This window comes from Melitaea cinxia, chromosome 20 (genome assembly GCF_905220565.1).
Source record: "Melitaea cinxia chromosome 20, ilMelCinx1.1, whole genome shotgun sequence".
NCBI classification, from domain to species: Eukaryota; Metazoa; Arthropoda; class Insecta; order Lepidoptera; family Nymphalidae; genus Melitaea; species Melitaea cinxia.
The window spans coordinates 13448969-13473976 of record NC_059413.1 but is presented as its reverse complement, the minus strand read 5'-3'; the positions used below and the strand labels follow the sequence as shown (position 1 = coordinate 13473976).

Below are 25008 nucleotides of genomic sequence, written 5' to 3'. Positions count from 1 at the left end.
TACAGTTCAGAGAAATCTAGTTGACTTTTTGTGTAAATATCGTTACAGAAAGATTGATAACATGGACCGATGTCGATTTTACGGAAGTATACATACAATAATTAAGGATTTCCCAGATGATAGCATGGACGAAGATTTATCAGATGACGAACTTCGGAGGAACAGAGGCCATCACCTGCCACCCCTACTAATACCAGAATCTGATGAATCTGACTCTGATCCAGACGATAACATACTTTTGTCTCAATTGGCCTCATCTTCAACGAGGGCTTCTAGGGCTGAAAGACCGCGATGGAGGGATGGATTTTTAGAAAGAGCTGAGTCCGAATTGCAGTTTACTGGAGATGTGGCTTTGCCTGCAGATATTAGAGCTTTGGAGACACCCTTTCAAATCTTTAAATATTTTTTTACTGATGATATTTTTAAATATATTTATGAAGAAACTAACAAATATGCTGCTGAAAAACGACCTGAAAGAATTAGTAATATTTCTGTAAAAGAGCTGGAACAATTTGTTGGCATATGTCTTTACATGTCAATAATACAATTACCGTCAACGAGATGTTATTGGAATGAGAACCTGGGGCACCCGAAGATCAGTACAGTAATGTCCTGTAATCGTTTCGAAGAAATTAAACGCTTTATTCATTTTAATGATAATGCTTTGCAAATACCAAAAGGCCAGACAGGACATAACCCTCTCCATAAAATTCAACCGTTTTTGGACCACTTAAGGCAGAGGTTTTTGACAATTCCCAAAGAAGAATACATGGCTGTTGATGAACAAATAATACCAACCAAGAGTCGGTCATCTATGCGACAATACAACCCCAAAAAACCTCACAAATGGGGCTACAAAAACTTTGTGCTTAGCGGCAGCTCCGGATTTAGTTACGATTTCGAAATTTATACTGGAGCTCAAGGTTGTGTAGAGTCTGACAGTAATTTACCGAAAATTAGTACTTCTAGTGATGTTGTAGTTCGTCTTTCAAGAACGATACCTGAAGGAGCTAACTACAAGCTATTTTTTGATAACTGGTACACATCATTGCCGCTTTTGATTTACTTAAATAAAAAGGCGATTTTACCTTTAGGCACAATCAAAGCCAACCGTATTCCGGGTTACAAGGTCCCAGCGGAAAAGGATTTGAAAAAATTGGGCAGAGGTGCAACTATTGAAAAATTAACCACTGTGGATAATACTGATATTTCAATCGTATCCTGGTATGACAATAGAGTTGTAAACCTGGCTTCAACGTACGTTGGCAGCACACCGGCATCAGAGGTTCGTCGCTTTAATCAAAAAGAAAAAGCATACCAAAATTTACCATGTCCAAAGGCAGTGATGACTTATAACAGGCATATGGGTAGCGTGGACTTGTTGGACGCTCTTCTTGGGTACTATAGGATCCAAATTAGGTCCAAGAAGTTTTACCATCGCATATTTTTCCATATGATAGATATGGTTACAGTCAATGCGTGGTTGCTTTATAGACGTGGGCTGGATGAAACAGAACCATATCTGCCCTAAGCAGATTTTAAAATCGCTGTAGCTGAAGGTTTATGCCAAGTTAATAAGCCAACAACCAGTGCCAGACGTGGGAGGCCGTCTTATGAGCTGGAATATGCTATTGAAGCAAAAAAACTAAGAGGGCATGTTGCTATTATGCCCTCTATGGATGTAAGGCTAGATAAAATAGACCATTTGCCCATCTGGACTACTAGACAGCGCTGTAAGGTACCAGATTGTAATGGCAGGTCACATGTCGAGTGCCAAAAATGTAAAGTCAGCCTATGTCTTAACGACAAAAGAAATTGTTTTTTGCGATTTCATACAACATAAAATATGATTTTTGTTGCGATTTTTAATTAGGAATTTTATAAGTTGAAATTACAATTATTAGTGATTTATGCTCATTGTGCCAAATACGTACCAAACTGGAAAACTGTTATTTTTCTTATTTTTTTTTCAATAAATTTAAAACGCTGAAACACGTGTCTTTTTATTTCATATTTTCTACCATATATATTTTTTTTACTAAGAAATAAAAAATCATGCAGTAAGGGGTTAATATTGCGGAGAAAAATTGGCAAGAAATTCCGCAGTCTCTTATAAAAAATTTTGAAAAATTGGTAATATCTTGCATAAAATCTTGATTTCAATAAACACTGTTATTCGGTATAAATAAATATAAAACGCTTTTTTTATTTGACGTAGGGCTCAGTAGGAAGTTTCTTGCCACTAGTTTGAACCAGCCCTTTTGTAAAAGTACCTCAACCTTACGAAGATTTCTGCTAAATATTTCGCTTCAGCCTGTAATATCCCACTACTGCAACTCTTTATATCTAATATGCCTCTTTCCCCATGTAGGAGAAGGATCAGAGCTTAATCCACCACGCTGCTCCAATACGGGTTGGCGGATATATTCCCTACTATGAGTAACGATCGCTATCAGGTGTACATGATAACAACCGGGACCGACGGCTAAACGTGCTCTCCGAGGCATGGTGGGGAGACCCACTAGGAACACCTGTATGGCTAAATATTTACTGCGCTTTTTGTATTCCTGTTGTAACGTAGCCAGAGTTCCTGGAGAGTGACGAGTAGGATCAGTATCACGGTATCGTTTTTTAAGACATTGTTTTTTGACGATGCGTCAAGTCTCTGCACTTTCTTATGACTATTGCGCTGGCGGTCGGTTACGTTACTTTACTAATACAAAGGTCGATACCGATGGTCTGGGCGTTTGTACTATATGTGTTACAGGTCCCCCAACACATGAGTAACTCCTGAGTTTAGGTGTTTTATTTTCTGGTATTACGAGCATCCATGGGCTGCGGTTATCGCTTACCACCAAGTGGGTCATACGCTTGTTTGCTGAATATTGTTCATATAAAAAATTTGGTGCTAACAAAGTCGGGGAATAGGTACTCTCTTGAAAAATCTCAACTAAGGGATTACAATAAAAAACCAGATTTTAGTCACAAGTACTATATTTTAGTTAACTAGAAGTGCAGACGATGAGGGTACTGGCTTGAGCGAAGACCAAAGGCAGCCTTTAGGTAGCCTCTGAGGATCTTCTTGTCTGAGCGCTTGCCAATGGCCTTGATTACTGCCTCGTCTACGAGCTTCTGGTCAGCCTTGCGTTGTTCGGATGGAACGTATTTCTGAAAAAAAAAAAATATAAATTATTTATAGCACTTAAAGGAGTATCTAAGAAATGTTTCGTGGGTACATGTGTAAATAGCCATATTAACATTAGTGACTTTTTGAAGTGAAACTTCATAGAATCGTTGTGGTTTAAAACTCCATAAAACGCAAATGCGTCACGATAAAGAAGGAGACACAAACATATAGGAGAGAATGAAATAGCATACATACTTTCACTTCTACCATGTGCGTACACACTTTTTTTCATTTACTTATAGCTGATTAAGTATATATATGTTCATTATTTTTTTCTACTTTAAATTGGTAGACAATAATTGAAGTTTTTCATTATTTACACTTACTAAATCTTAATACCAAAAATAATCAAAATAAAGGTGTGTTCAATGGTAAGCTTACTTAACTTGGATAGTTTCAAAACTGCAATTCTTAATAACGAAAATCAGACAAAAAATATTATAATTTCAAATAAGTTATCAACAATTTTGTATACATACAATATGAAAGCATATCTATGTTCACCAACTTTTTGTAATATAAATTGTGTGCATATTGCATGTATCTAGATAAAAAATAAATAAGAAAAATATTCTGATATATCTGACTTATTCACATTGACTTATCACCTATAAACAATATATAAGATCACCTCTTTTTTGGTGGCAAAGATGTCTTCACCCTCCTTGCGCTTCACAGAGCGCTTGGTGCTCTTCTTGTTCTTCTTGAAGTAGGTATCATCCAGGTGAGCTGGCAGCTGGAAGTCGCTCAGGTCTACCTTAGTGCTGGTGCCGATAACGTAGCGTTGGGGAATGCGGCGCAGTGGGCACGAGTTGAACTGTGGAAATAATGTCTTTAATTAGGATACATTTACTGAGCAAAACTTTACCAAAATTTTTAGGTAGTTTTTAAGTTATAAATATATTTGTATAACGCTCAGTACCCTATATTAATAGTTTCTATATTAATAAAGCACCTGTTTACAGTGTAAATCAAAACATACTCGTCAAGTTAACAAAATTTATTTGAGACTTCCTATATTATTTTCTCTTTAATATTTAAATAGCAATGTTAAAAAAAAAATGTTTTTTGATTGCAAATGAAAAAAAAAACCAACTTCAATTCACTGTACAATTGTTTTTTGTCTTTAATAAAATAAATTAAATGAAAAGAAGTAGCACACAACAATTATACATCACAATCACGATTCAGCCTGTAACAGCTCATAGCTGGGCGTGGGCCTCTTTCTGCATGTAGGAAACTTATATATTATAGATTATTACAGCCTATACAGTCCACTGCTGGACATAGGCCTCCACAAGTTTACGCCAAAAATAACGTGAACTCATGTGTTTTGCCCATAGTCACCACGCTGGGCAGGCGGGTTGGTGACCGCAGTACTGGCTTTGTCGCACCGAAGACGCTGCTGCCCGTCTTCGGCCTGTGTATTTCAAAGCCAGCAGTTGGATGGTTATCCCGCCATCGGTCGGCTTCTTAAGTTCCAAGATGGTTCTGGAACCTTGTTATCCCTTAGTCGCCTCTTACGACACCCATGGGAAGAGAGGGGGTGGCTAAATTCTTTAGTGCCGTGGCCACACAGCACATACAACTTATATATAATACTATTGAATTGAGATCCTTCTATTTTTTTTTTTAATGAAATTCAGGAAGAAATTTTACGAAATTATTGTGTGCTTCGGGCTAAATTTAATTTTATAGGATTAGTAAGCCATTGTAAGGGTTTTTATCTTGCTAACACAAAAACTTATGAAAGAGAATTGATTAACTAACATAAATAATGTTTTATGTAATTTCACATAACTAAATAATTGAATTATAATTACTATATACTTTCGTAACCTTATAACAACATTCTACGACCCATTATCATGATTGGTAACTGTAATATAATCCCATTGACAACAAAAAAGTGTTTAGTGACAGTACTCACAGCGAAAGGACCAGTCACAAGCAAGAGCCCGCTGGGGAGTACTCCTACGAGCACGACACGCTTGCCTGCATGTCTGCCGGCTAGCAGGATGCACACGGTGCCCACCGTGAGGCTGGGACGTGTCCTTCTTACGTGCTTGCTGAAGGTCTTGTGGTGGGAGCGAGTGCGGATCCTGGAAATAATATATTGAAATGAAACAACTTTTTCAAATTTTATCGAGATTAAAACTTATTTTGTTATGAGTGAATTCATATAAGTATTAGAAAAAAATAACATATTGTATAAGGTACATGTATAAGGGCTACAATTCACACTTTTAGAGTAACTGGTTTTTTTACCGATTTTTCTTTGCAGAATCTACACTACTGCTGTGCTTAAGACTATAATTAATTAAAACTAGTATAATATTAATTTGTAAAATGAAGAGTTCTTTGAGGCCTACTTGAATAAAGTGCTATTTTGATATAGCCCAGCAGTGGGATATCACAGGCTGAATCATGGCTCTGAATCTGGCAATGCCATTTGACATGTATCATCTTCCTGCCCTTATCCCACTTATGTAGGGTCGGCACAACATGTTTTCCTCTTCTATTCCTCTCTATTATTCGTCACTTCAGTGCTTACTCCTTTCTTTCTCATATCCTCACTCACACAATCCATCCATCGCTTTTTCGGTCTGCCGATCGCTCTTTGTCCTTCGACATTCATCCCTAACATTCTTTTACCAACATAGCGTTCATCCCTCCTCATTATATGCCCATACCACGCTAACCTATTGCTCCACATTTTCTCTGTCATGGGAGCTAATTTCAAACTTCCCCTTATATACTCATTTCTAATCTGATCTTTCCAAGTTACTCCATATGACATGTAGTGATTCCAACTTGGAATAGATATTTGTTTTTAGAGATATACTTATTATTAGTCTGAGTACTTATACTTATTATTAATCTGAGTAAAAAGTCTGACGTAACAATACCATGACCTCTTCAACTAGCTCATACTTTAGGCATCAGATAATACTTATAATAACTATGAATGTCTGTCTGTTGGCTGTATGTAATGGCCGCCTGAGTCCGGACACATTTCTATTTATTTATTTATATATGTATTATTTCTATGTATATTTATCAAAAAAAAAAAAAAAAAATGGATATATCAGTCGGCTGTTAGCTATAACACAAGTTGCTCATGGTAGGTACAGACAACTGTGTATGTACATTATAGATATTTATATATTTATTTTTTTAAGCCCCTGATAGCTGCAATGTATTGTTTTGAATGAAATGTACGGGTGTACATTCAGAGTAAGTCGGTAGCTTGGTGTGAGTGAATTTTGGTAAATTTGGTTTAAAATTTCTTAGTTTAGTAGAACATAATGTACTTACTTGTCTGAAGTTGGGTAGAATGACTTTCTACGATGGAGCAGGACCCTACGGGTTCCGCCGTTCTTTTCACCCCCAATGGGCTTTACCACAACTGCAGGCTTCTTTTCTTTGGGTGCCTTAGGATGTTTCTTGCCAATGAACTTGTACTTAGCCTAAAATTTAAATACGTATATCTTTAACCCCAAATCTTAAACTACAATTATTTATTTGTAAATATAATTAAATAATTTGATACATTAGGAAAACTTATTGAATAGTTAATAGCAAAGATAAGTAACAAATAAAATTACATTGTTTATCTTTTAAGCTTTTCCATCTTAATACAATTATAATATTAGACAGGACAGTGAGATTAGTTTTATACAAGCTTATTTTTAATTGCACATGTCTGAAGAGTGTGAACGTGTGCAATACAAGTTATTTCTCTACTGTGTAATGCGTGTATAGCGATTGATAATAGAGCAAACAGTGTCTTCGTAATGGTTTATGAGATTATGACATACCTTCTTGTGGAACATTTTGGTTTTGGAAAATCTAACAATTCCGTTTCCCAAGTCATAATTCCTGGGTTTGCCGACCTTGGGCTTCTGGACTCCGCCCGCAGGCGCCGCGGGGGCCTTCGCCGCCGCCTTAGGCTGTGGTGGAGCCATACTAAAAGGGAAACAACCTCAATTCAATCGAACCATCTGACTATGTTTACAGGTTATCTTGTGTTATACTTAAATGTAAGTTTATTTTCATACAAACAAGTGACACTAAGATTGAGATTTAATTTTAAAGTAATTTTAAGGCTGTTATAAGTTATCACCATACATTTTAAATATAAAACTACACTAGAAAACCATCACCAACTATCGTACGTCAAACTTTCAATTGCACAAATAAACGTTTTGACTTCGCGAAACCTCAAAATAAAGCACAGCGTCACTTGTTCGTATTACAATAAATAAGATGCATACGTATTATTGTTATAATATAATAATATTGGTCTTATATTATTGGATTTATTTTGTACAAATAAAGCGTCGACTCACATTAGAACCGGGATCAAGTAAAAGAAGTTGACATGAGCTGTCACAGATAATTTTAAGTTGGGTAGTGAAGTTCGTTATTGGTACCGGTTTTTCTATAATATAGTTACGGTTTCTTTAATTTAACGAAAGACAATTTTGCAATGGAGCATTGATTGAAGATTGATATTAATATTTATTTTATTTACAAATATTTGAATAATTTCATTGAAAATTTATGTGAATCGCAAATATACATTAAAATGAATAGTGGTTAACGAACGCATATTAAAATGTCAAACATAAATGCCATTGTCTTCAAAATGTCAAATAGGGGTAAAAAAAATCAGTAATCGGAAATGGCTTCATTGAGAAGCCCGTCTTCTCCGACCGACGGTTATAAAAGGTTCAGTGATGATTTTGCAAACACCAGCGTCAACAATTACGGCTCCAACGTCACAAGTAAACACGAAGTTAACATTTATCAATGCACAGTAGCCGCCGCATATATGTACGCTTTTGTTATTAACAATACATACGTAATGCATATAACTATTTGTTTAATTTTTCACCTCAAGCTAATCTTCAGCATCTTAATATCGCTAGATCAATAAAATAAGCCCACAAAAGGGATACTGACGTAAACTATGAGTCATTAGCGATGCCACTAACCTCGATATAGTAAATATAAAAACGTTCGACCCAAATCCTTCAGTCGGCTTGAATAAAGTTATATTTTTTTTTTGCATGTGTACCCATCACCCGCATGTTGCTATAAAATTCTACACACACACCAATAAAGCACTACAATATTGAACTTAAAATTCTGTCAATAACATTTCTACACACTGAGCTGAGTATTATTATCCTTTGCCTTATTACGATGTTAGATATTTCGTGTTTTATCCAGTTGAAACCATATTATCTTGATGTTCAATCTGAATGTGATCTGATATAAATGTGATTGTAAATGAGTTACTGAATCACTTTGGCCAGTATTATTTGGTTGAAAATTTTATTGATAAATATATTATTATTATTATTATTTTGTGGATAAATTAAAAAACATTTTATCCAAATTTTTTCCAATGTCCTTTTGCTTGTTACTAAAATATAATATATTAAAAAAAAAAAAAATGATTTCAGTGTTTACTAATTGTAAGTTCATAATTTTGTACATTACTGGCTGTGCCTTTGTGAATATAAAAACATTTAATTATTTTTCCACCACTTTCCCATTAAAAAATAAAATAAGTAATTAGTAATTTTTATTAATGCTTAAAAATAAAACTGCTTGTAAAGTTGCTTGTAGCTTCAGAACTAACAGACATCCGGTAAAAATTTACATGTCTCTAGGAGGAGAATTCCTAATCATCCTTATTTAACATGGGTCATAAAGCAGCTTAAATTTTTTAATTCATTGTTTACCTTTGCAATGATCAATCAACACTCAGGGCATGTTAACTGGTTAATGACAATCAGGATGAAATAATCTAATACATTTTTGGTTTAACCTGTCTATTGTCTCTATCTCAGAGGTGAATAAATAACGAATAAATTTTTACAGAAAAGAATCATATTTAAATAAGGAAAAATTATATGTTAGTATGCATGTTTAAAGAGAACTTCTGATTAATCTTCCATGACACCAATGTAAATAAAAAATATAAATAAAATTTTCAGTTACAATAAAAATAATATCTGAAGGTACACCTAACAAAGATGAATGACAATTGATATCTAATCTTAAAGAGATAAATAACTGTCACTTACACCTGGGTTTAAATGACTTGTGTTAATATTTACTGCGATGAGTAACTCAGTGAATAAAATGAATAATTTAGTGTCTATCCCATATAAACTTTTTGATTTTACTAGAGATTGTTGGTATAAACTGAGATCGTGTAAGTTGTTTATTTTATTTATTAAAGTAAACTTAATTTAAATTAACATTTTTTTTTTTTAAATTATATTATCGTATGTTATCACATTTATGTCTTTATATATTAGATAGATTTATAAATGAAAAAAAAAAACTACGAAATAGTAGCTTTTATCAATAAAGTATCGAACGCGTTTAGTCTCAAAAGTGAAGTTTACTTATCGGGCAAAGCCCATAATAAGCAACCGGAGACATTAATGACAATTAGTGAAACAAGCCTAAGTATTGAAATTGCAGACAATCTTAATCAGCGTTAAATTTATTGCGCTGGTGAAATAGTTTACAAGTTAATATAATATTCTCTCGACCATCGTATTGTGTAAGTAACTATTATTTCAAAATGCACGTTTCGCACGTTATTGTATAAAAGCGTTGAAATCAAGGTCATCATTGTTGCGTGATCGACATTTACAACTTTATCCTACGTTAACGAATTTGATCGAATCCGATAAAACTTGTCATTAAGAATTTTAGTTTTCAATTACATCAAATTACTTGTTTAGCTTAAAATAATTTAAAATTCTCTTAATAAGCGACTAAGTTTACAAAGCGCCTGTTAAAATAAAATAGCAAATAACGTATATGCAAAACGTTGCTATCGAAATTTCTAATGATATATTTTTTACGACCTTATATTTTATTTATTTTTTAATTTAGTATAATAATTCTTTATATAATACGAAATAAAGTTCAAATAGTGACTAATTACTAGTAATTATATTGCTGTTAAATAAACAATAAACGATAACAGTTGATGTTGCACAAAATAGGTTAAATACATTTGTCGGAATCCTATCAATGACGGTTGGTCTCGGTAAAATTAAATAAATAGTGTGTTTAAATTTCATTATTACAAATGTTTGATAAAGTTAACATTCTAAATAGGGTTTTAGGTGAGAACACGACATAAACGATATTTGCAGAAATAATTTCGGATTTGGAGTAAAACTTCATTTTATTTTTGAGGGGGAATAAAAAGATGGTAAGGAAATGAGGACGTCAATAAGGAATTTTGAGATGTATCTGTCGATTCACAGAAGACTGACGTCATTTTATGTTTTGTGTTTTTTTCTTTTCTTTTTAAAATTAATTTTTTTGGCACACTAGCTGGACCCTGCGCGCGTTGCTATACTTTTTTTGGTCGTACCAACTCAGAAACCTTTGTTGGCTCATGCACAAGGCTTTGCTGAATATCGTGACATGATCAAATGCATAGTTTACGATTCTATAACGGAAATACATACAAACATTCATATATATATATATATATATATATATATATATATATATATATATATATATATATATATATATATATAGATTAGATATTCAGGATGACACTTCTTTTAAATTTATTATGAGGTGACAAAATTATTTTGTTACGTCATTCTAAACAAATTTTATATTCATTTTAACTTCCATGTGTATTAATATTAATTATAAAGTAAATAAGTTTTATTTCTATATCAAATTCAATCAAAAGTACACCATTAAAGTTTTTTTTTTTACAATTTAACAAAAAAATAAAATAAAAAATCTGTTACGTTGTATTTATTACCTTGAGTCAGTTTTGTTGTATGTAACGGTGATATAAAGTCAATGTGGAACATCGCAACTGTTTATACAAACGATAAGAATGTGCGTACAGTTGGCAGAATACATTATAAAAAATACATAACAAATAATAAAATAAAAGTTCCGTTAAAAAAAGTTATTTAGCTTTACCTTTATAAACATTTCATCATCGTCATCATCATCATCATCATCATCATTATCATCTAAGACGCTACTACAGTGAGTGTATCTTGGTCAGGTCAAGACTACTTCCCTAGACTGATCTGTCTCCTTTGTTCTTCGTCTATATACCAACAATATCTTTCAGGTCTTATTCACTCCATCCAATCACCAAGCTTTGGCCTATCACAACTACTCCCGACTTCCGCCTTACTGAAGACGTTTAGTAGTATATCCTGCTGTCGTATGGTTGGGAATGGGGTTATTCATTTTTGCCACTTGTCTTGCCTATTTCAGCCGTCCTGTCTCAATGTGCTTTATAACTTTGGGTTCATCGCTCGTCACAAAAAAAAAATAGTCGTATAATTGGTGTGGTGGTTTTGTGAAACTCTGAATACGCAAATTTGACCCAAAATAAGACTGTTTTTTTAGCTTCTTAATAAATATTTAAGATTGATGATTCCCAAATAGAAGGGCAATTTCTATGTTTCTATTTCATAGTGCGTTGTATTCTGTAAGCGTTATTTTATTTAAAGTTTTAACTTTATAAATATATTTTTTAATTTTTTTTTGTGACCATACAAAAGAAATCTTATCCTTTTAAAAATAGCACTTCTCCAACTTTTACCAATTAAGTGAGACGTGAAAAGTGTTAGTGATTATAAATTATAAAAATGAAAGTAGAAGATTTGTTTTATGTGATAAAAGACATTATAAATATGAGAATTTATTCGCCATTTTCGGATACTATGAGTACGTTACTTATTTTGATACTTAAGTTAGAAATACTTACAATTAACTACTAGCAATATTCTTTTCCTCAAAACTAAAAAGACCGTTCATTAGGCTTAATTTCGCGGTTCCACTCGCATCATTTCTAATCCTGTGAGAATGTCGGAATAAATAGTCAATGTGTTATTATTAATGTTCATCTATGAGAAAGTACCAAGTTTAAGTATTATCAGTTCAGTAAATTTTGCGTGGAATATTAAACAATATCGCACCACTAGATGAAAACTCCAGGAACTCAAAAAAGCTATTTTTTCAGAAATGACTAAAAACTGATTTCGGAATATTTACTTGAGATATCGAGAAAATAGTAATACATACACAATAGTCATATGTTATAAAGCCTGTTTAATGACGTATTTTTAATGCTATACCCACAAAAAATTTAAAAAGACAATTTTTTTAGTTATTTGAGTTTTCTTTAGGTAATAAGAAACTTTCTAGTGTCATATTTAGAATTACCTTACTTTATCTGAAATATAAATGCGTTACATTACTTTGCATCTTAAAAATATACGACCTACTGGTAGTGTTAAAACCTCAATAAGTTGAAAACTGGCTTTATAAATTAGGTAAAACATGATTAAGAATTGAAATAAAACTATTTTGTAATCAAATTAAAATGGTTGCATATTCTACTTAACAACAAGAAAAAAAGAAAAATAAAAAAATTACTATTTTAGTGACTTATATCCAACTAGATAGTACTTGCTAGATAAGTGTTATATTATTTATTACTCTTATAATCACAGTTGCTATTAGAAGTTTTTTCTACGGAATAAGAATATAATTGTTGTTATTTAATGAACAACGATATACTCCTTAGTATTAATATAACTTAAATAATCATATTTAATTAGTATTCTGTACAATAGCTTTAAAACTCAACCTTTATCTTTAATCTATATAATTCAGTCTTTGTCTTTTACTCTATATAATTCTAAGCCAGTCTCTTTTTTTAAGCTATCACTTAAATAATTAACAAGTTTAGTTTAGTTTACCCATAGTTTCAAATCACAGTTCAAATCATTTGTCAATAATAAGTACTTTCTTACTACTAATAGAAATACGTTTGTTGATGGCACTTACAATTAGTTCTGAAACTATACAATCATTTAAAAATACCAGTTTAGTTAAGTACAAAATATAAAAAAAATATTTCACATTTTTATAAAAAATATCGAATCTTATAAGGATAGTGCGATTAAATATGAGGAATAGAATTGATGAATTGAACAACACTCTCTTTAACTGCAGGGCTAACGTAGGGTGGTTTTTATGTTTCCCCCTTTTTTGTCCCTGTACGAAACCATTTTCCGTCTTATTAACTAATGCTGTTTTAATTGCTTGATCTCCCAAGTCAAGAGTTGCCTTAAAGAAGTTCTTAAAGACGCGAACGCGCGAGTCATTTTCTTCCAAATAGTAGGCCGTATTTAGAGCCTGAAAGTTATTTGTGCTTGTGTATCGATATTTGGGCTTTCATGAGAATTTCCCACAATGTACTCTCCTGTGTCTAGGTACTTTCAACGTCAAAACGTTTAAGGTCACTAAATCCCCAGAATGTATCAATAAGCTTTTGACGAATAATTGTGTTGAGTGTTGTACTGCATTTAAACGCTACACACTACACACTCAACGGATCCCCCAGTAAGATTTTCTCCTGTACTGGGGGTCCGGAAACACATACAATACACAAACACAACGCCCAGACCACGACTAACATCTATATGGTCGATATAAATGTCCGTCGTGAGCGGGAATCGAACCCGCGACCGCTTTTATTTAAAACTGCATTTTTCTCCGCAAGGTGCTCGCATTTTGCGAGCCTGTCTGTGTCTGTGTGATGTCTTTATTTAGCTTACCCCGAGACATATATGCCTTACCAGAATTTTTAAGAGCTTTGGCTACGTTAGCTTTCCATGTTTCTGGTTTCCGCAGTTTTTTCTTACCCTTCACTATTTCTCGTGCTAAATGTTTTTCGGAATTATTATTAACAGTATTATTATTGCTGCTTGAGCTGATGATTGAACTGCTGCTGGAGCTGCTTGATGACCTCGAACTGGTAGACGACGATGACAGAGAGCGAGGTCGAGGTAATGGGAGAGTAGTAGGAGACTTACGCAAAGGGGAGAAAATTATTTTTCGTTTCCGTAAAAAGGATTTTTGTAGTTTGGATCTGCGTCCGAGTCGTCAAAATCGCTTCCTTCGCCGCTGTGGACGGGCGATACTGTAAGTATATTTTAGTTTAGAAACTCGTCGTCGTTCATCACTATTAGTTGACTGCTCATCGAGAAACTGCGACGATGAAACTGACTTTAACTTTTCAGCAGGTATTTCAGGCTACCCTACACTTTCAAGCATCTCCATACCAAAGGATTGAGTTGCTGGCTGATCAGGAATCTGTTTTCTGCATTGACGAGATCCAACATAACTTGCTTTTCCCGGCTTTTCATTTTCCTATACTAAATAATGTCATTATCATTTAAAAAATCAAGTAAACTCAAGCAAGTCAAAAATCCTAATTATTAATCCTTAATGAGTTACGAAAATTAAAAACCAATAAAAAATCTACTTTAAATTTGAGATTATAAAATACTATTTCATGAACAAGTTATTATTTTATTAAGGGGGCGAAAAAAACAAATTTAAAGATTCATTCAAGTAAACTTTTAACTGAGGTAGGGCACAGCAGGAATTTCCGGCTCAAAATATGGAGCAGCCCGACTGGGGTAGAACCTCGACCTTACAGAAGATCACAGCAAAATAATACTGTTTTCAAGCAGTATTGTGTTCCTGTTGGTGAGTAAGGTGACCAGAGCTCCTGGGGGATTGGGGATTGGGTCGGTAACGCGCTTGCGATGCTTCTGGTGTTGCAGGCGTCTATAAGCTACGGTAATCGCTTACCATCAGGTGAGCCGTACGCTTGTTTGCCGACCTAGTGACATAAAAAAAAAAAAAAAAAACTATTGTAAGTCGGAATTCATATTTCCTGTCACGTAAACTAGATTAACTCGAAATATATTTAAACAAAACGTGACACAATATTAACAAAACCCCAGCAAATCAAAATATACAGTTTTGTTTATCAATCAAATTTCAGCAAAACTCAATCAACTCGAAATAAAATATGAAACTTACCTTATTAACTTCACATAAACTCCAGCAACTCAAAATATGCAACTATACAAATGTTTTTCTCTCAAGATAGAGAGGAGACAACTAAAAATGGCGTAGTATGATTCGCGCCATCCAGGGTAAGGTCATTCAGCTAAAGTAATGTTTCGCGCCATCTTTCAACAATGGTCGAAGCTATCGTTACGGGAGTTTTAACTCCGCGTGGGTATTCATACCGGGATTTCGAAAACGCCACTAACTCAATATTAGTATTTTTTGAGTTAGTGACGTTTTCATCTAGGGGTGCGATATGCATACTTCCATCATCCATTCATCCATCCTAACAAATTTTCGCATTTATATTATTAGCAGGATTGCCAGTAATTCCTCTAGACGGTAATGATTTTTTCGCATTTGAATTTGTAAACATATATTTGGTATGTTGTATGTTGGTAAGCGGATCAAGTGGTTCTGAACGGAATTGAATCAGTCTGTGTATTGTTTTTATGGTGGAAAAAAGTAGACCAAAGTTAGGCCAAGAGCAAAATTTTAGTAAGTAGGTAGAAATATTCAGAGAAATCTTGAGCCATTGTAGAATAAAACTAATATTCGGAATTTCATTCAGTATTTCAGCTAAGCATCATAACTTGATCCGGTTAGATATCCCATTCTATTTTCTTAGCACGAAAAACATTTAATTTTAAACGATTTTATTTATTATATATAAGTCAATCTTTTTTTAGTTTGCCGTGTGTCATTTAGCGAAGTATTGTCATGAAGTTAGTTTGTACCCAAAGGAAACGTTTGTTGAGTCATATTCTCATATTCGGAGTACAAAATGATCAAGTGGAGTGGTGCAACAAAATTTTAGATTTTTACGTCTAATTCATTACTCACTAATTATCAAAAACGTCCTAGATCCTAGATCATAAATTAATTATCAATTTATCAAGAATCCAGTGGCGTAGTTTTAATTTTTATCAAAGGCGTCCTCAATTTCCTTTGAGTATTTGCTTGTAATTTATATTTCGTATTTTGCTCCGTGTGATATATTTACCTGTAGTCCTGTACCGCTATGCCATAGCAAATTGCTCGAAACAGCTATTCAATTAAACGAATGGCAAGCCCTTTCATTGAACGCCGCCTTTCAAAACACCTAAGTGTCGATTACCTGAGTGATTGAACTCGATAGGAAGTACTTCAGATTGCACGCGATTTTTCTGGACTTTATTTAAAAATATGGACCTAATTTGGTTTAACGATTCTTAACTAATATTAATTCCCAATTACCGAAATATCATTTAACTTTTAATTTCAATAAAATTATTGTCTTATCGAAACCTGTTATCTGCATCATACGAGTAGGTCTAAATATTTTGAAGTTTTTTTTACTGTTTTATTAGTTTACTAGCTGCACGGACAGACTTCAAAAGTTCTATCAAAAGTAAATAGTAAAAATTACTATATTTTTATTTTTTTTAGTATAAAAAAAACTTCCGTGGGACTTGAGGAACATACAAAAAAAAAAAATTAGCCGAATTGGTCCAACCGCAAGCGCGCATACGCTTAGCAACATTCATTTTTATTTATATAGGTAGATAACATTCATGACTGTTGGAGTGGAGTTTTTTTTAATAAGAAAAAATTAATATCATAAGTTTCTTTATTAAAGTAACTCAACTTCTACTCTTTTAAAACATTCGTAGTAATATATTAAACGGTCCATAAAATAAATTCCATCGCTATGGTTTTGTGTATCAACTTTATCTGTACATATGTTGTGAATCCGTACAATTATTCTAGACTGCCTCGTCTATGTCCTAGTTAGAATCGACATAGTTGCATACTTTTTTTACACTAGTCGGAAAGGAATACATTTCATTTTTATTGAGGTATGGCACAGCGAGAATTATATTGCTCGAAATTTAGAGCAGCCCGACTGGGGAAGCATCTCAACCCAAAATCAACTTTATTTTTCAGTCAATCTGTTCGCAATTTACTATTTAATATAGGTGTGGCATACCAACACATCGTATATGTGTTGTTTTATACAATGATAGGCTAGCGTTTGACCACTATTTCACCTGAAGATAAGTGTAAATGCGGTCTAAGATGGAGCACGCTTACCTAGAAGTAACCTTTTAACTCGCGACTTAAAGATCCCCAGGTTATAGTTTTCCGGAAACACAGACGCTGGTAGAGAGTTTCATTCTTTGGCTGTAAGGATCAAAATGTACATACTAGCGAATCGCTTTCTGCCTATAGGAATGTCAACCATATAAGGGTGGCGCAACGCAGAGTATACTTTTTATGTTAGGATTATGTCACTATATTTATAATTTTCTTTTTCTTCTTCTTCAAGGTTAATGGTCTTTATAATTTTATAAAAATATTATTTTGATAGATGATTTGTATTTTACATTTTATCGACTCCATTTTATGTTTTGCTACGTATTGCGTTACTTTTGATTTTTTATCCTTTAAAAAAGTTACAGGAGATTTCAAAGATATCTTTACACCATTCGCTCAATAGCATATAGCTAAATCCTTACTAATATTAAAAATCCGAAAGTAACTTTGTCTGTCTATCTGTCTGTCGTGCTTTCTCGCCAAAACTACTGAAATGATTTAAATGAAATTCGGTACACAGATAGTCTAGGATAGATAGTGTAGGGGGTCGAAAGGTGGAGATGAAAAGTTGTATGGAAGTATCGTCATTTTTAGAGATTGAAGCTTGAAACTTATTTTTAAGGCTGTTGATTTGACATAAATAAATATGACATTCAAAGTTTAAGTTTTACCCTTAAGGGTGTAAAATAACAATAGGAAATAGAGAATGAAAGTTTGTATGAAAATATGTAAGGTTTATGTGAATTTTTTGTAACTTTGCGACAAGAGACAATATATTAGAATGTCCAAAATAAATCAAAAGCTGTCCAAAGTCACTATTCGACGCGGTCGAAGTCGCGGGCACAGCTAGTTGGTACTAAATACAAAATAATTATTAACAATTGAACAAATAACAAGTTCAGATCTCCTACTATATTAATTGTAGAAAATGTTATTCGTCTTAATTTTAGTATGTAAAAAATTAAAAAGAAAGAACGTGATTATTAAATATGTATGTTATATGGCGAGGTATGCCATACCTATCAAGACACTAATAATTAGTTAATCATACTTAATCAAAACGTATTATCTCAGTTATTTTGAAAGCATATTAATTATTGACAACACATTATTAAGATTAAAATCGACAGGATGGAAACAATTTTAACTTTTATTTCCTTAAACTCCATTGATTTAAGGAATTATTGTTTTCTAATGTTTACGCGAATTTTACTCATATAATGAAACAACTTTTTTCGGATTGTATCGCGGTTTATTAACTTTTGATTCCCGACGTTTCGGATACTTTACAGCAACCATGGTCACAGGAGGACATTAAATAAGGAATTATTTTTAGAAAATTGATGTATCGAGGAATAAGACTTTTGAGACGGTAAATTTATCTATAGTAATAAAAATTCATCGCCCAAATGTACGCATTACTTCAGAACGTCACCGAATTGGATTTTTTTTGTGATCGTTACTGTCAGGACGAAATAGCAAGGGTTTGTATTAAAGAAAATAACAAAAATATACTGTAAAAAGAAAAATAATATGGTGGTATAAATTTCCCGGGTCAACTAGTTTATCACAAAAATATAGTGTTAATCAAAAACAGTATGAATTAAATTTTAACGTGTGCAAAGCCGCTGTTCTCATTTAGTATGTAAAAGATGTAGTCATCTAATGTAAAAGATTTGGCGCCTTTATGTCGCCATTCTGCGGCCGTTTTAATTATATGATTCCGTACGCTCTATTTACTATTTACGTATTTACTCTGTCCTTTACAAAGATTAACGTGGACATTTAAGGACAATAAAAATCGTGATGTGCTTAAGGGGAAAGCATTCGATTATTAGTCACTCTTAAGTCAAGCCAATAACGAGACTAAAAAACAGACAGTATATTTATAAAATATATCTAAAAATAAAAAAAAAAACTTGTTATACTTTTGTTCCTAAAACAACTATTTATTATGAAAATTTTGCTATCCATTGTCCTAACAATCGATTTGTGAATGTTATAGATTTCAGAAGTGCAAAATTCGGAAAGTGCTACCAGCCAAATCCATTTTTATGACACATAATCGATTAGTGCTTTTGCGGTTACAAATTTGCAAGTGTGCTGATTCACGGTCTGATGTAACTACTATATATTTATAGCAGAAAATTCTACCTGGAAAATAAAAATAATGCTTATAAAGAATATTAAGCCGTGAAAAGTATTTTTTTTTCTACATAGTAACAGTCATACCATAGTAATTAGTACAGTTGTGAGCCAAAAAACAAGCAATTATTTGGTGACTATTCGAGTACTCTGCTAGTCGAAAAATTAGCCTCCAGAAAATTAGTTTCTATAAAACTTGATAAACAAGTCTAGTATTTCCAAAAACAAATTATGTACTTATTATCACGAACACATTAAACGTTGAAGACACGAATTAAACGTTGTTTTATCATAATTATGTTATTAACCCCCTCAACCCATCCTTATAACTTAGGGGTATGAAAAATAAATGTTGGCCGATTCTCAGATCTACCCGATATGCACACAAAATTTCATAAAAATCGGTCCAGCCGTTTCGGAGGAGTATGGTAACTAACATTGTGACACGAGAATTTTATATATAAGATATAATAAGATTATTTAGTTGAGCGATTAGTCGAGCGATATATCCAACAACTAGTGAAACACAATGAGACGTAATTGTAAAAAAAAAACGTGTGTGTACTTATGTACACACATAAGAAGTTATACTTTATTGGCTAGTTAACTTCACGTTGCTAACTTCTTCTTCGTTCACTAGCTACCTTTAGGGTGTCGGATTTTTTTGTGACGGTGTGCGCGCGTATCGTAAAAATTTACTCTCATCATTTTTTAACGCGCCAAAAAAGATATAACTTTAATATACATATTATTCGTCCGGAATGTACAATACTCAGCCAAGATCCGTTAGAACGGATAGCACACCGATGCTAGTGTAATTCATGTGTAATACACACAGCGATGTTGATAATCGTGTTGACTATGGGCAACATACATGAGTTCACGCCATTTTTGGTGCGAACTTGTGGATGCCTATGTCCAGCAGTGGACTGCGATAGGCTGAAGTAAAGTGTAAATAGTTACTAAAGTAGTAGTAGTAGTAGTAGACTAGCTAGTTTAGTACTATAAAGAGAAACGATAGAACTATAAAGAGAAACGATATGAATAATATACCACTTTAAACTTTTTTTTCAGAATCTTATACCCTTTAAAATTCGGATAAATATGATAAAAATCATCTTTACAACTACTATTTCACCTAAAAACCTAAAATATGAATTTTCATGTCTCCAGATAATCGGACCGGAACAGATGGAACTGGAGATGGCACCCTGGACATGGGCAGTCGGTCCTCCCTCCACACCGGCTTGCAGATGTCGGAGGACGAGCATTGGGAGATGAATTATCACGAAGCAGCCATTTACTTAGAGGTAATAACTTAGGCATATATTCGGGTCTGGGGAGATCCTGTTGCCTGCAGATCCGGGACCCTCCAATGAAAGCGGCTGAAGGCTCCCGCAGGGGTTTGGTCTACCGACCAAACGAACCAGCACCCCCAGGTTCTGAAGCCGACATATGATTTAGGACTGCCTACCCGTGCGTCCTGGATATCACCCGTAAATGGGTTCCCCTACGATACCAAAAAAAGGCATATATTCGGGAAATCCCTTTGTAAAGACAGAGTATCGATTTACGAAAGTTGATTTCAGATTCTAGACGACAGTGAACGAAACGATAAACATTCCTATAGCCGTAATTGCAATTAAAATTCATCGAATTATCTTTTTATCAAACATTTGTAAGATATTTTCTTCCTTCCACATAATTTAACCTTTTCCAGACTAAAATTAGCTTATAATTCTATAGTTATAAGAATATGTTTGTTTTCAGGAAGGCTTAAATAATGAAAAGTTCGACTCACACCCGTCTAGTCCAGAAGAGTTACCAGCCTACCTTCGAGTACACAACCCCTGGTATCATGGACTTGATTTATTGGCGTCGCTGGTTCTTATTCTTCTGGCGTTTACTGAGGATCCAGCGGTACCGACATTTGAGGTGAGAAACTTGATTTTTATTATAAGACTACTTTGAAATGTTTCTGTGTTCTTTTTTCATAAAAATATATTCAACACTTTACTCTTTACAGATTACTTTTAGAAAAGAGAATATTAAAAGAAAGAATTCTAGACAACAGCAATCTAAGCCTAATATTAACTTTCTAATACTTCTATGATTAGGTTCCTTCTGCCAAGATTGCGGGTTTTAAAGAATATGCGTACAATGCGTACAATACGTACAATGCTTTCGTCTTAAAAACAAATTCAGACATTTTAAAATGTTTAGTTTCATTTCTTAATGCACTAGGTACAGAAGAATTTACTTAATACCATTACTATTTTAAAATAATGTTTCTTCTGTATTCCAGCTTCCAGTGTGGGCACATGGTACAATAGAGTTATTAGCGTTGACTGTGATCGGTGTAGAGCTACACTTAAAATTAAAGTGGATAGGATGGGGGACGATATTTAAGCACAAAAGGACGATGCTGAAGGTAACAATACTTTATAGCAAAATTTAATACATTAACATCCCAATTCCATCCAAAAAAAAATAATATGTTATGGACAATTTTTTTTTCATTACGATAATGGCGGTAAAAAATGACTTATTTCAAAGCGTATTTATTAAGGAATATTATAGACTTCCCAATATCATGTTTCGGCCAATAACATGAAAGTTCGACCCCAATAACAAGACAAATTGACCATCAAAAGTAACTCCTAAACTTGTTAAAATAAAATTTATTGTTATTTTCCAGGGTATAACACTGCTAATAATGGTCTTAGAAGCAGTCGTGGTTCTTTGCAGACAATCGTCACACTTTCGAGTCACAAGAGCTCTCCGCCCCATTTTTCTAGTTGACACACGGCACTGTGGGGGAGTGAGGCGGTTTATACGGCAGATTCTTCAGTCTTTACCCCCCATTATTGATATGTTAGGTATGTATCGACTGATTGATTTACCCTGTGACATCCCATTGCTTGACATAAGTCTCTATCTCCATGTAGGACCACATTTATCCACTGTGATACTACGCCTTTGATACCTGATATCTGCCAAATTAACCATAAGTTGAACTTCATATTTGGCCATTGCTTCAACCTGTGTTGGGAGCATGCGCTGAGAAACTTTCAGCTTTTATAAAATGACGAAGGTCTGGCGCACACGGGCTTTTGGGTTATATAGGTATATTTTAAAATAATTTTTGACGTCAAAAAATTGTTTTGTCGTTTCAGGTCTTTTGATGTTTTTCGTGGCAACGTACTCGCTTCTAGGTTACTACCTGTTCTCTGAACACATCGACAACGGACATTTCCAAACGATTAGCGATTCTTTTGTCAGCATGTTCGTTCTACTTACGACAGCTAAGTAAGTATGATTCTATAAAAAATATTTGTGTATCTCCATTAGAGTACGAGTATAAATGATTGAACACATCTTCGTACAACAAAACATTATTTTTATATGTGTAACAGTGAACTTTTCATAATGTCATTTCTATTTTCGAAATTTAAAATTATACAGAATACTAGCTGACTTGGCAAATTTTGTCTTGCCGCTAACCGCTATATAAAAATAGGGGTTGGTGGTAGAAGGGTCAAAATTTAGGTTTGTATGTATTTTTCAACTCCAAATCATAATAAAATAAAAAATAAAAAATTTATCTAAAAATTTAAAAAAAATTAGGGGTGGACTACCCTTAACATTTAGGGAGATGAAAAATAGATGTTGTTCGATTCTCAGACCTACCCAATATGCACACAAAATTTCATGAGAATCGGTCAAGAAGTTTCGGAGGAGTTTAATTACAAACACCGCGACATGAGAATTTTATATTATGTTATAGCTTAAAAATATGTAGTCTTTCGACTAATTGGAAGCTCCTTTTCTATACTTGCAGGGCGCAGGCGTAGGTTATACTCGCACTTTTTACAATATTATGTAGGTAGTACTTAAAAAGATTATAACAAAATTATAACGTACACCGAACACGTGTATGCGTGCACACTTTTCGGAGTTCCGATCGAGTCTATCGTATGGCGGAGGGAGTAACTCAGAGCAGTGCCTAGGACTTGCGACCCAGGTGTAGTTTTAAGGAGATCCCCTTTGAGATGCGCATCAACGCTCACCTTCACTGCTCGAGTTATACGCCTCGCCTAGCCAAATTAATCGTAATAGATAACAATTAATTCGTTTACACAAATTAATTATTGAACGAGTCTAGGTTAGGCTACTAGCAGGATACAACAAGTGTATCGTGCCAAGCCAGAGCCAAGACTGCCTTAGCGGCGGTTGCACCGGTCGTTTCGTACACGTCAGAATAACTCGAGTAATATAATAAATGAGGGTAGATGACTATCGAACGATGTGCTAGGTGGCGCGATCGTTGCATCTTTTGTTTATAAATTCCTTTCTAATTGCGTATGACAGCGCTAGTGTTGACAAATATAAAGTTTTATTTATTTACTGCACTGAAACAATAAAAACTATCATCATCATCATCATCATCATTCCAGCCCATTGCAGTCCACTACTGGACATAGGCCTCCACAAGTTTGCGCCAAAAATGCGTGAACTCATGTGTGTTGCCCATCGTCACCACGCTGGGCAGACGGGTTGGTGATCGTAGGGCTGGCTTTGTCGCACCGAAGACGCTGCTGCCCGTCTTTGGCCTGTGTGTTTCAAAGCCAGCAGTTGGATGGTTATCCCGCCACCGGTCGGCTTTTTAAGTTCCAAGGTGGTAGCGGAACTGTGTTATCCCTTAATCGCCTCTTACGACACCCACGGGAAGAGAGGGGGTTGCTATATTCTTTGGTGCCGTAGCCACACAGCACGCAATAAAAGCTATAAACACCCATTACTCCTACGATGTCTTGCGCGAGACTGACAAATCAAAGCTGCGAATTTACAAGTGCGCACACAATCCGATTATTAACTAATTTTATACAACAAAATTGTGCAAATCGATTAATCTATAGCAGTAGAGGTAATGTAGCTTAGGTGTTTATTTCATTTTTTATATAAAGTAATTGTAAAACTAAATTGTATTCTTAGAAGCTTTTTTTTATAAATTATAGTTTCCCCGATGTAATGATGCCGTCGTACGCCAAGTCGAAGTGGTACGCCGTGTTCTTCATTCTGTACATAATTACCGTTCTTTATGTTCTCATGAATTTGGTAAGTTCAAATAATTTTTTACATTACAATACTGCTAATACAATCGTTTTTCAATGATCTATTAGTGACGGTTTTAAAATCGGTATGACACCATTATGATGACAAAATACCGTAATTTAAAATAAGTAATATATTATAATAAAAAATTAAATAGATTTTAACAATTTTATTAAAAAAAGTTTTAAAATTTTTTTTTTTTTTTTTTTTTCGGCGGGTAGACACGAAAGTATAAAGACGTATTTTTTGGTGCTCCTATTTATTTTTAATTATATTTTACTATATAGATATATGTGCAAAAGTTAAGTTACTACAGTATAAGTTGACTCTCTCCACACTCTTTCACACTAATTTGAAAACAAAGTGCCACAATGAACTCCTCAATCGAACATCTTCGGAAGAATATGGAGGAACTGTCTTCAATGGTTACCTGCAGGATGGAAGATTTTGAAAAGAATCTTTCACTATCCACTACAGCAACCCCAACTGTTAAATCACTGGCGGCAGACTACTATACCTTCAAA

At 33.9% G+C, this 25008-nt stretch overlaps 3 protein-coding genes across 3 annotated transcripts in view; 2 read left to right on the top strand and 1 right to left on the bottom strand.

Moving 5' to 3' along the window:
* The first annotated feature begins 124 nt into the window (after positions 1-124).
* Positions 125-1531, top strand: LOC123663297 (piggyBac transposable element-derived protein 3-like). The gene is made up of 2 exons (XM_045597985.1): positions 125-333; positions 562-1531. The coding sequence occupies exons 1-2, from the start codon at positions 125-127 to the stop codon at positions 1529-1531; spliced, it is 1179 nt and encodes a 392-aa protein (XP_045453941.1).
* Positions 1532-2976: 1445 nt separating this feature from the next.
* On the bottom strand, positions 2977-7593 carry LOC123663151 (60S ribosomal protein L6). The gene is made up of 6 exons (XM_045597850.1): positions 7540-7593; positions 7009-7156; positions 6506-6657; positions 5118-5289; positions 3819-4004; positions 2977-3168 (listed from the first exon to the last, which is right to left on the bottom strand). Exons 2-6 carry the CDS (start codon positions 7153-7155, stop codon positions 3007-3009), a joined length of 819 nt encoding a protein of 272 aa, XP_045453806.1. The 5' UTR covers position 7156; positions 7540-7593; the 3' UTR covers positions 2977-3006.
* A 275-nt stretch (positions 7594-7868) lies between these two features.
* Positions 7869-25008, top strand: part of LOC123663523 (two pore channel protein 1-like) — a 31399-nt gene continuing 14259 nt past the window's right edge. Inside the window, exons 1-7 of the mRNA XM_045598201.1 lie at positions 7869-7977; positions 20543-20679; positions 21140-21304; positions 21675-21800; positions 22068-22248; positions 22546-22678; positions 24388-24487. Coding sequence (XP_045454157.1) covers positions 7875-7977; positions 20543-20679; positions 21140-21304; positions 21675-21800; positions 22068-22248; positions 22546-22678; positions 24388-24487 — 945 coding nt within the window. The 5' untranslated portion in view covers positions 7869-7874. The remainder of the gene's footprint in view (positions 7978-20542; positions 20680-21139; positions 21305-21674; positions 21801-22067; positions 22249-22545; positions 22679-24387; positions 24488-25008) is intronic.

Excerpts from the sequence above, each read along its gene's own strand:
- LOC123663297 (XM_045597985.1), top strand. The coding sequence starts at position 125 with ATGGACGAAGATTTATCAGATGACGAACTTCGGAGGAACAGAGGCCAT. Across the intron at positions 334-561 it reads AGAGCTGAGTCCGAATTGCA|ATGTTATTGGAATGAGAACC; the intron begins GTTTACTGGAGA and ends ACCGTCAACGAG.
- LOC123663151 (XM_045597850.1), bottom strand. The coding sequence starts at position 7,155 with ATGGCTCCACCACAGCCTAAGGCGGCGGCGAAGGCCCCCGCGGCGCCT. Across the intron at positions 5,290-6,505 it reads TTCTACCCAACTTCAGACAA|GATCCGCACTCGCTCCCACC; the intron begins GTAAGTACATTA and ends TATTATTTCCAG. Across the intron at positions 4,005-5,117 it reads TTGTGACTGGTCCTTTCGCT|TTCAACTCGTGCCCACTGCG; the intron begins GTGAGTACTGTC and ends TTATTTCCACAG.